We start from the raw sequence: 11561 nt of genomic DNA, 5'->3' as shown, positions 1-11561 counted from the left end.
GGAGGTCAGAGAGGAGAGGATCTGAAGGGGCTCACCACAGACAGGAACATCTTTTCAGTTTCCTCTTTAGGAGAAGGTTACAGAGACTTATGAATTCCTTCAAGGGCCAAAGATGCAAGGGAGAAATGAAGTCCAAGGAGATCCCTAATCCATGATTGGAAGATGTCTGGGAGCCAGTAAGCTGAATTTGTCTAGTAAACTGAAAGGTCAAAATCTCTAGCGACCAAGAAATGCCCTTCCTTAAGAGTGCCAGTGGTCTAAAATCCAGGATGGCCAAGTCTTAAAGAGAATATTATTGTCATCCAAAATGAGCAAATGATTTTTATAGTTCTTTCATTACAAAATTACACAAAAATATATTCAGGGGCTTGTCAAAGTGAGAAAACTTAATAAAGTGGTTTAAAGAGTAAACACATTCCCCCATCCCATCTTTATTGTCTTGACTTCTATAAAGCTCTGTGTGTATATGTGTGTGTATGTGGGGTTGCACAAATATTAAAGGACCAGAAAATCCCACACAGCCTCTAAGAAAGGTGAAGTTCAATTTGCAGGTGAAGCTACAGAGCTGGCCTCAGGGCATTTCAATGAAGTGTCCCTTACTTCAGATAACCTGATTTCTAGGATCTTCTAATCCCATCCTCAGTGTGTGTTCCATGAAGACATGAAAATTTCCCAGGTCCTGTGTTTTTATATGAGGGCCAGAGGGAGAAGTCTAGCTTAGCAGATCCAGATCCCCAAAATTCAGCCAGGACCAGAATTTAGCCTTGTGTAAAGAGAAGGTCTTCTCTGGAGCCCCAGAGCAGGAGGGCATGGAGTGGATATAGGGTTGGGGTCTCCCTGCCCAGGCCAGGGGATTAGAAGACACTCTTGTGAGCAAGGTTCCTTACAAGGAATAGCCCCTGGCAAAAATAACTGGGGTAATAGGAAGAGGATCCTTTTCCAATGACTCCGTCCTGGGATGAAAGGTGAGGCAGCAAGGTCATGGTAAAGCCCAATCAGTGTCCACTACTGTACAGGGCCAGGCTCAGCTGGAGACAGCACTGTCTTTATGGCACTGAGAACACTTGAGCTCAGGAGCACATAACTGTCCTGGGCCTGATTCTGGAGACGAAGCCATCACACTTGGAGGAAGGATAATCCTAGGAGGAAGTCCAGGCCCAGACATCTCCTGTGGAAGGGCCTCCTGTAGCCCAAGGGCTCCTTCCCACCCAGACCCAAGGGAAAGGACAGGGACACCATCATAAAGGTCACTCAGGCCTTGAGAGCCAGAGTTGTCTCAGCAGGGACTAGCAGTTCAGATACCAGGACAGATATCTCTAGAAAATTGTGAGATGCAAGGATCGGCAAATAAGTTCAGTACCTCCCATGAGGCCCATGTCCCCAACCCAGACTCTGCCAGCTCCAGCCAAGTATTCCAGGAATCTCTAGCTACCCTTTCTGTTGCCTGACCTTGGTCTCTGGGGATGTCTCTCTTTTGGTCAGCCGCAAAGTCCTCCTCCATCCCCTTCTAGGAAGAAAATTTCTCTAATTCGCAGAAATTTTGGACAAGAAGAGAAAATCTATTCCATGTCATGTTGATATATCTTCCAAAGAGGATGGTCTCTGTTTCTTATGACCAGGGATTTTTTTTTTCTTCTCAAATGGTCTGATTCTTCTAATATCTGAGTGATATCTTCTATCTTTCTTGTGTTTGGGTACATGTTTTAGAAATCCAGAGTCTGAGTTTAGAGAAAAGAAGGAGTAATCCTCAACTTATATCAAGGGCCTGCTTGGGCTTCTCAAAGGTGGCCTGGGCCTTGGAGGGAAGTTGACAGTGGCACTACACACCTGTCCCCATCTCAGGTTAGTTGCTCCTGCTCAGAGGCCATATTTTTAAAATACTTTATTTTTTCCATAATACTGTCATTACAAAAAAATACAAAAAAAACTACTATAAAAACATTCAGGGGCTTGTCAAAGTGAGAAAACCTAAATATCCCACCCCAGGACTGGCTAAAGCAGTCTGCTCCCAGCTCCTTCACTATTTGATTTTTATACAACGGTGGGAGTGGGGTGGGGTCACATAGGCATAAAAGGGCTGGAAATTCCCCACACAGCCTCTAAGAAGGATAAGAAATAAGTAGCTTCACATATCATAAAAGTGGGATTTGGAAGTTTGGGGTGGCTAGACCCTGAGTTCAGAGGTGTGGGGAGAAACCTGTGACCCTGAATCTCCTGGTGAGAAATAGCTGCCACCCAAAGCCCTTACCCTTCTTGATGAAGGCTGGGAGATGGACCCTGCCCCACCTCTTAGCTTCATACCTTAGGCCCCTCTTCCTTCCCTCTGCCCTTGAACACTCTCAAAGCAGCAGTGAGGACAGAACTTCCAGCTCTGTACTGTGTAGACTGAGCGGCTGTTAGGAGGCTGCTGAGGGCCGGTTTACCTCCCTATCCCAAATGAAAAGTGTCTTGTGCTCAATGGCCCTGTTCATGGATTGCAGACTGTTCCTTCCTATCTCTTCTCCTCTCTATCTCCTGGAGAGGCACAGACAGCTCCAGGGCTTTGTGTGCATGAATATGGGTGTGATAATCTTGGACACTATGGACCTGGGAGTGGGGGAATGAAAGCAATATCCTTTCTATCCTTTTCCTCCCCCAGCAGGAGGAAACCAAAGGGAAGGGAGAGGAAAGGGATTAGCAAGGCCAAGAGGGGAAAAAGGACATGCTATTTACAGGCGTGGACAAGGAATCTACATCTTCAAGTAGCACTCAAGTCACTCTCCAGCCACTGAAGTGGGAACTGGATTCAAAGCTAGTGACATGAAAATTGACCCCTGGCCTGGGCTAGCTCTCCCCACCTCCCTCCCACTCCCCCAAAGCAGCCCAGCTCTGAAAGGGGTCAGGAATAGGAACATTGTCCTGAAAATCAGTGTTTTTTTTGCATTTTAGAAAAACTCGCCAGTGTCCAGTGGACATCAAGCTGGGTGCACATCGGGTGGGGTGAGTGTGGGGTATTGCTGTGGTAGACTCTGCACTAGCTTGGGCAGAGCCTAGGAACAGGGTAGGTGCTGCTTCAGGATCTGTCGTGTCTGTGGTGTTAATCTGTCTGGGAAGCGAACTTTGAATTCCACAATGAGGTCTCCCCGCTGAGTGGGCACCTTGGGGAAGGGAAGGCCTTCCCCACGGAGTCTCTTCACGGTGCCTGGCTTGATGACATCATTGCAGGGTAAAGGGATCACCCGGCCATCAATGGTGGGAATGTTCACGGTGCAGCCACACAGTGCCTGGGCAAAACAAAGCAGAGAAAGAGGAAAAGGTGGGGAAAAGTTAGTGAGAAGAAAGGAGAAAGACTGAAATGGGGAAGAAAGTGCCACATGCTAGGGAGGTAGGGAGTTTCCTGTTACCCACACAACACACACACACACACACACACACACACACACACACACAATCTGAGCAGGCCTCACCTCCTTAAGGCTTATCAGGGCACTGTAGAGCACATTGGTGCCATCTCGGCGGAAGTGTGCATGGGGCTTATCTTTGAGCACGAAGACAATGTCAGCAGGGATGTTGTCAGGTGTGGCATCACCCTCTTTGGGGAAGGTGATTTTGGTGCCTTCCTTCCAGCCACGCTTGATGACGATGTGCAGGATTTTGTCCTCAGTGCGCACAGTTCGCCCATCAGGGTTGAGGCGCCGTCTAGTGATCTTCATGCGTTTGGTGGAGCCGTGGTAGATCTCTTCCAGGGACACCCGCAGCTCATGCACCACAGGTGGGTCCTGAACCTTGCGTCGGGGGTATAGTGGTTCTGGGGCTCGCCTTGGACCCCTACTAAGCCCATTGAAGCCAAAACGGCCAAAGGCACCAAATGGGTCCTCATCTTCATCCACATCCATGTCATCTGGGTCAAAGCCACTAAAGGGCCGAGTGGAGCGGCTGCTGGCAAAGAAGATATCGAAGGGGTTGGAGCCACCAAAGAAGGAGGCAAAGGTGGCATGGGGGTCCCCATGAAAGGTGTAGTGAAAGGAGCCACTGGAGCCACCTGACGTACCACTGCCGGTCTTCAGGCCTAGAGGGGAGGAGAAGTTAGGGGCATTTTGGCCCATCCTGGCCCCATACCAGTCTCTTCCCTCTGCCCTCTAACTCATAGTTCCTGGGCCTAGGGAAAGAAGCAACCTTTAACTTCAGAGAGGGCCAGGCTAACAGTAATAAAACCTTCTGGCAAGATTAATTAATACTCTTAATTAATTACATATTAAATAATAATGTATATCTTGAAGTTTGAGGAGGCTGGGTTACCATTAGATGAAAAAGTCAGAAGTAGGGGACTTAGAGGATGTGACTTTCAGTTCTGTCATCTTTTCCATGTACTCATGGCCCAGAAATGTCTCATAAAGCCTTGAGTGGCTGGCCTGGTGTTACATTACAAGTCATACCTGACTCCCAAAGCTCTGCTTTTATCTCCAAAGACATACAGGGCAAGAGGCAATCAGGCAGGATTTGACCACACAAGGGGTTAGTAAGTGATCTGCCCTAGATGAGATGGGGACACAATCTAGGAGGAAACCCACTTTTACTCTGCTTCTAGTAATGCTTCCTCTTTTCTTGACTCATGCCAAATGGGAAATTAGAAAGGCTCAAAAACCCAGGAATGATTTTTCTAGAAGTTCTCAAATATTTCATTCTCATACTCTGCTTACAGTGTTGCATAGCTACAGGGAGTGTCATTCATACATTGTTCAGACATAGACTACAATGGGAATGGAGCTCCCTCAAGTTATGCAACATCAAGCCCTAGGACCCACACCTAATGTAGACAAACCACCATGCATGAATGGCTGGCACCTTGCAGGCTGTGACCCCAGGTGCTCTCTCTGGAGTCAGGTCCTGTTTAGGGTTCAGATTCCTGGATGGCACCTTCATGGGTGTGGTGGTGATGGTTATGGAAGTCCTGGGGGCTATGGGGAGGGGATTAACATTGAGAGCTGATCCAGAATAGGTAGATGCTGAGGTGGGGCCCAGGCTAGAGGAAAGTTTCCTTCTCTTTGAGGTCTTTTATCTAGAATTTCAATTGGACATATAAACCTGAGCCTAAATTAGCCTCATTTCCTGGGACCACAAGGGTAGATTTGGGTTTCATTAGAGGGGCCAAGTGTCAGGCAGTTCAGGTACTTGTAGCAGCCACTCCTTCATTTCTCTGTCAAGACTTAGGGTCTGTTCTTTCCTCCTATTAAGTGATTATCAAGCAAGTTCAAGAAGCTTGGCAGAGCTCAGTGAGAGAGGGATGTTGAACTGATGATAACAGAAGGGGGTAATTCTCCCTGTGGGGATTCCTCCTTGACCACCACCACTCCCTTTTCAAGCTAGGAACAACTTGTCCCATCCCAGAGCTGCACACAGACTCTATGTGCACAATTGTTCTGGCTGGTTACTGTGGAGGGGGCAGGGTGGACAGAAATATAACCAACATTTCCAAGGTGGCCTCTCCCTCCCCAGCTGGGTGCAGCCTTAGGGGCCCCTGGAATGAAAATCTGCACCAGAACCTGGTGTCTGGGCTGATTCTGAGCATTGCCCTACACTTAGGCTTGGGCATGCAAGTGGTGGTAAGGTGAAGTTCAGGGTAGCTGTCCCCACTCCAGCCTGCTTCCTAAACAAAGGTGAGGCTGAGTGGAGGAATGCATGCAATTCCGAGACAGGTCACATGGTGGCATGGTGTCTGCACAGCTTCCCTCTTTCCCACCCCTACCATTCCCATTCTTCTACCCCAGAAAAAACAATTTTTTTTTTCTTAGTTGGGAGAATGCTAGGGACTCCAGGAGGTGGCTGGCAAATTTGGGAGTTGGTAAATCTAGGAAGCAATCAGAAGAGAGAAAGGGAACTAGAAGCCTGGAGAAGAAGAAGGAGTGGGAGGACTGGGACACACAAGAGGATAAGGGTAGAGAGAAATGGAACACAAAGCAAGGAGGATGGAAAAAGAAAAAAAGAACATTCCTTTGAGTCCCCGCTTTGTATCAGTACAGTATATACCATTAACCCATTTCATTTTGAGGATAGGGTGGGGAGGGTGAAGAGGAGGAGAATGTGAAAGAAAGGTGGGGAAGAGGGATAGTTCCTCCCAGGAAGGAGAGTCCTCAGCTGTGACAATGTCTCTTAATATAGCCTGACAGGTGCCTGTGGCTGGCGGGTGGCAGGCAGCCCTGAGGGGCAGGCCCAGAATTAGCAGCTACATCATGCCCGTGGGATGTGCTGGGAGGGGCCACCCTCTCAGAGCCTTTATTTGGGCCTTTCCTGCCACCCGCCCTGTGTTTGGCCACCAGCTGCCCCTGGGAGGGAGTAAGATGCCAGTAGCAGTTCCCCTTCCACCCTTGGATCCCTGCCACTTCCTCTGGGAGGCAAAGCTCCATTTCTGTTCTCCTGGCCTAAAGTGGGCTGGGTTGGGGGGAGGGAAGGGGACAACCATTTCTACTCTGGGCTCTCAGGGTTAATCCCCAGGCTGTTTAAGGGGCAGACTTTTATGCTGATGAATGTAAATGCTCTGTCCTCAGAGAGCCACAGGCACCCTTTCCCTCACCATTCCCATCAGCCAATGAAGCAGCAGGGACTTCAGGCAGGACTAATAAGGCTGGGAAGGAAAGAGGGAGCAGGGAGGCCTCTGGCTCCTGCTTCAGACCTCTCTAAGGCCCGAACTAGAGTAGGGTGGAGAGAGGCAGGAAGAACAACAGTAAGCTGAGGTTAGGTGGTCTCCTCTCTCCTCGGGGTGTCAGTGCTAGGAACATTTGCCACTCTCACCCCTGCTCAGTTCTCTACTATGAGAGCCAGTTCACTCAGGACTGTTCACTTCATCCAGACAAACACAGGGGTCCGGGACTGGGCTGCAGTGCAGCCCTCTTACCTTCCTCCCCATACTGGTCATACAGGCTCCGTTTCTTAGGGTCACTCAGCACATCATAGGCTTCTGCAATTTCCTTAAACTTCTCCTCAGCATTGGGTTCTTTGTTCTTGTCTGGGTGGTACTTCAAGGCCATCTTCCTATAGGCTTTCTTGATCTCATCCTCGTTGGCCCCAGATGAGATCCCAAGAATCTTGTAATAATCTTTTCCCATTACAGCCACTGGACCGGCACTGGTCTCCTTATTTCTGAAAGAAACCCAGGGCCAATCCTTGGTGCCCTTATTCTCTACTGCTCAGAGCCCTGCTCCCAGTGATCCTGCAATCCCTAAATGACTTCCTGTTTGACCTTCAGTAGGTCATGCCTGTTCTTTGGGCCTCGGTCTCCCCATCTGTAAAATGAAAGGTTTAGACTAGATGATCTCTTCCAGCTCTGACATCCTAGATTTCGTGAGTCCTTCCTCAGCTTCTGGGTTTTCCCAGCAGGAAGCTGAAGGTTATGGCCCACTTGTTGGGGCTAGGCTGAGGCCCAGGCCCTTGGGCCAGACTGAGGACCCTTGAGGTCCTTTTGAGTGAGGAGGCACCGTGGACTGACAGACCACACACAGAAGCTGGCGAAGGTCAGTGCACTGGGTGAGGTCACCTGAGCATCGTGGTCTCCTACGCCACACCTCAGGCACAGTGCCCAGGCTAAGGGCAGCTGGGGCAGTGGCACAGGCTTGGGTCTTTGGCCAGCTGTCCTGGACAGCCAGGCTGAGTCAGGGTATGGGTGTCTAGAGTCTTCTCTGCCATTGGAGACCCCAGGTCTCCCTACCCGTCCCCCAGACTATGCTAAGCTTCACGTGTGACTCAGATCACAGGGTGACTCACAGTCTTAGGAAACTGCTGTTTCCAACACCCTCATTAGCAGGGGGTGGCAATGTCCTTCCCCCAGTGAGGGCAGCAGTTGCCTTTACTCATTTCCCAGTGTCTACACACAAAGCTGTGTGTAAAGACTTGTCTGTGCGCCCGAACACCAGTGTTTGTGAATAGAATTGTCTGAGGATAGGGCCTTTTAAAACCTTAACTGCTAGGAGACAGCTGGGCACTAACCAGTAGTCCTTAGTTAACCTTCCCTGCAAGACTCTTCTTCCCACTTGCCTTGTAGTTTAGAATCTGGCCCAGAATTGGACCCACACTCCTCTGATAACCCCTTTTATGTGGGTGCAGGGGCATCTGTTACATGAAGAAGAAACATAGGGCTCTTATTCTTCTACTTGAATCCCTCCTCCCCCATACATGCATCTGTGGAGGATATGAAGGGAAGGGGCTTTCCTATATCTAGAGCTATCTGGGGGAAGGACCAGAAGCCATTCTCTTGCCCTTCTGAGACTTGGCCAACTCATGCCAAAGCTAGGAGAACCAGAGTCTTTCTAGCAATGTCCTGGGCTGGCAGCCATAGCTGAGATCTGCTTCTCTGCCTCTGACTGCTTCAACGCAGTGAGGTACACAGGGTGTCCTGGCAGCAGTGAGGACTGTGACTTGGTAAGGGGGAGGCCTCCAAGGCCCCAGATAGGCAGGGACAATGGCCCTAGCTCTTGCCCCCACAAGGCTCACTGAAGGTGGCTGGATTGACTCACGGTGCTGGGAGTCACCTCACTCTGATGAAGAGAAGGCACCATAAAGACACTCCCCCATTTCCCCATACCAGCATGTCACGTCTGTGGGGGAGACTGGCATTGGGGGAGGCAGAGAAGAAAGAGCATCTGGGGGAGGGTGGCCATTTTCAGAAGCAGCAGTAAAAGCCATCTGAGAGGGAGCTGGGGGGTGGTCTGCCATCTCTGCCTCAGCCCATACCTTCTTTCCCCTGGGACTGGGAAGGAACCCCAGAACATCAACAGGGTGCCCCAGAAAACTATAGCAGCTTCTAGGCAGAAGGCAAGTCAGAACAGCTTACCAGTCCACCCACTCTTCTTTTGCTGTCCCTGCATTACCTTTTCACCCGGCCAGTGTCCTCTTTGGCACCCACCTGCTAGCTATTCTAGACTCATAATTCTCTTGTCTCCACAGACACAGGGCAAACTCACTCAAAACCTGCCTCTTTTTCCTTCTTCTCCTTTCTACCCTCCCTCACTCCCCCTACCCACAAGCCGCGTGGTACAATGACAAAGGAGCCCCATGGTATGGCACTGCCTTTGATGGAGAAGAATGAGGAGGATTTAATGTAGAGGCAGGAATGAAAAACGGGGAGAAATGGCAAGAGGGCCTACTGAGGTAATAAGGGAGGAAAACTGTTGATATAAATGAGGTATTGATGGAGGGAAAATAATAGGGGACAAATGGAAAATGGGTTTTGATGGGTGGAGAGCAAGAACTGTAGGAAGTTGAAGTGTTGGAGGAGATGTTTGTAAAAAAAAGGATTTGAGAGATGAGATGAATGAGGGGGTGCAATTCATTCAAATGGACAGGTGAGATAGAAGGGGGTTCTATCATGTAGTTGAGAATGAGATGAGGAAGCAAAGAGGTGATGCTCAGGAATGGCTGATGTGGAGAATTTGACTTGGCATGGGTATGAGCGCCCTTCTCAGGAGGGACTTACCGAAACTTTACAAACCCATTCAGCGTCCACGCTCGAAGTTTTAAGGGCTCCAGCTGAATTTTAAACATCAAGCTGGCTAAGAAGTCTTCTCCCCAGAAGTGTGGGAAGCTCCGGAAAGCTCCTCGAGCCTGTAGTGGGGGTGCTGCTGGGGGTGGGCAGGAGAGCACTGTGCGCTTAAACATGCCCAGCCAAGCCCCTCACCTCTGATTGCTCCACCGGAGCCTGCTTGGAATGCTGCAGCTCTGGAAGCCACCTCCTCAGATTCGTGGAGGCCCTTGCCCAGCAAGGCCTGTCGGGTGCTTCAGGAGCTGGACCTGATCCCCAGGTGCTGAGAGTGAAGGCCGAGGGTCCAGTGGCCACCTGCTGTCAGGTGCAGCAGTGTCTGGCTGATTGTGAGTGGCTGTATGGCAGTGTGACAGTGAGGCTGGCAGTGGCAGCGTGTGCTTGTGAGTGGCAGTGTATGTACCTGTGACAGGTGTGATAGTGAGGGCCTGAGAGACAGCGAGCTCCTCTCGCCTATCTGGGGAGGACCCAAACCCAATACCCAAGAACCTACTCAATGAAGTCACTGACGGGGAGTCTCCTCCCCCGCAGATGGGCGGGGAGGGGCGGGGCAGAACAGAGCCTGGCCAGGACAAAAGGCGCTGCGGGGAGAGGAGGGGAGGGGGTTCCGATGGGCGGAGGAGGGGGTCGGTGATGTCACCCGCGCTGGCTGGCTGGCCTGCTCAGAAACGCCTCCGCCAGAGAGAACCCAATCCGACCCGATACGACCCGACCCTCTCCCGGCTCAGAATCTGGCTGGCGGGAGAACCAAGCCTGGGGTGCGGAAGCTGAGTACCTTACAGACCCCCGATTTCCCAGTCTCCGCACCCCAACAGCAGAAGAGCCGATGGGCCCTTGGTGTCCCAACCCCCGATACCAAGACCCCCGATTCCGTGACACCCCACTCCCGGGACCCCTGAGTCCTGGCTCAGCGCCCTCACCGGTGGGGAGCTGCGGGTGCCGCCGCGGTCCGTCACACAGCCGCTGCCCCCTCCCCCGGCTCCGGTTCCGCCGCCTCCACTAGGGACAGGAGTCGCCTGCCCGCCGGCCGCAGACAGCGGGACCGGGAGCCCGCCCCCACGGCTCCGCCTCCGTGCTATCCATTGCACCGTATGCCCGTCAGTCAGCTAAGCCTTTGCTGTGATTGGGCAGCTTTCAACGAGCGGCTCAGTGTTAGCCACACCTTCTCCGCCCCTGTCACCCGGCCACACGCGCACACATTCCGGGCAGTGATTGGTGTGGGTCTGATTGGTGCCCTCTGGGATCAATCAACCACACCTCTTCGTCATCTCGTCGTGTCATTGGTGAAAAGGATAGAGGGTGACAACTCCACGCGCCCTTTGATTTTATTGGTTCTTCCGTAGGACTCAGACCCCTGCCAGGGGGCAACTATATTAGTCCAATCTCCAGTTTGAGAAGGTGGGACGTACTGGCCATCGCTCGAATCCTGGGAGAACCTTCTGGAACTCGTGCAACGTCAAAGGCAGCCTTAAAGGAAAACTGCGCCCACCAGTTGGCCGTGGCACCAGGCATTCTTTCCTTTCTTCGTTTAGGAGAGTAGGAGGGAGAGAGAGAAAGAGAGAATAAAGCACTCCGGGAGGTGTAGTCCCTGGACCAGGGCTAAAGAGTCACCCGAGTTACCTGTCTTCCTTAGAACTGTGAACTGACCTCGTCCTGACCTTATTTAAGTTTACTTTACTTGGACCTGGGGTTGACCTGACATGGCCTAACTGAATCTCATGTTTGTAGAGTTTAGGTGCCCTTCCACTCTCTCCTTTATCAGTAAACTGGCCTTTTGCACCAGGAGTGACACCTCCATGATTCTCTTCCCAAGCAAACTGCCTTTCCATCCTCTCAATAATCCTTTCACCCTAGTTCCCTCCTGAGTAGCTGCTTCTCAGCAACCCCCACAGCTTCCGTTTCAGGCTACTTATAATCAATCTTTCCTTTTACTTCCTCTTTGAGAGTTCCTAAATATTAACCCTTTTTACTTGCTCCTTCCTTATCCCTTATCATCTCCTGACTGTCCTCCCCCCACCCTTTCTGTCTTGGCCTCTTCCCCCCCCCCTTTTAT

At 51.0% G+C, this 11561-nt stretch overlaps 1 protein-coding gene across 3 annotated transcripts; it reads right to left on the bottom strand.

The window, feature by feature from the left end:
• Window positions 1–1865: 1865 nt before the first annotated feature.
• On the bottom strand, window positions 1866–10556 carry Dnajb5 (DnaJ heat shock protein family (Hsp40) member B5). Of its 3 annotated transcripts, XM_027931105.3 has the most exons (5): window positions 10429–10556; window positions 9647–9911; window positions 6872–7116; window positions 3447–4048; window positions 1866–3263 (listed from the first exon to the last, which is right to left on the bottom strand). In XM_027931105.3, the coding sequence occupies exons 3-5, from the start codon at window positions 7080–7082 to the stop codon at window positions 3030–3032; spliced, it is 1047 nt and encodes a 348-aa protein (XP_027786906.1). In that variant the 5' UTR covers window positions 7083–7116; window positions 9647–9911; window positions 10429–10556; the 3' UTR covers window positions 1866–3029. The 3 variants fall into 3 exon arrangements, with proteins under 3 accessions (XP_027786906.1, XP_027786904.1, XP_027786907.1); XM_027931103.3 differs by lacking the exon at window positions 9647–9911; XM_027931106.2 differs by lacking the exons at window positions 9647–9911; window positions 10429–10556 and adding an exon at window positions 9446–9635.
• Window positions 10557–11561: the final 1005 nt, after the last annotated feature.

Source organism: Marmota flaviventris, chromosome 13, assembly GCF_047511675.1.
Source record: "Marmota flaviventris isolate mMarFla1 chromosome 13, mMarFla1.hap1, whole genome shotgun sequence".
Taxonomy (NCBI): Eukaryota; Metazoa; Chordata; class Mammalia; order Rodentia; family Sciuridae; genus Marmota; species Marmota flaviventris.
This window is presented reverse-complemented; position numbering and strand designations above follow the sequence as displayed.

Excerpts from the sequence above, each read along its gene's own strand:
- Dnajb5 (XM_027931106.2), bottom strand. The coding sequence starts at position 9,627 with ATGTTTAAGCGCACAGTGCTCTCCTGCCCACCCCCAGCAGCACCCCCA. Across the intron at positions 7,117-9,445 it reads AATGGGTTTGTAAAGTTTCG|AAATAAGGAGACCAGTGCCG; the intron begins GTAAGTCCCTCC and ends GGTTTCTTTCAG. Across the intron at positions 3,264-3,446 it reads CCCTGATAAGCCTTAAGGAG|GCACTGTGTGGCTGCACCGT; the intron begins GTGAGGCCTGCT and ends TGTTTTGCCCAG.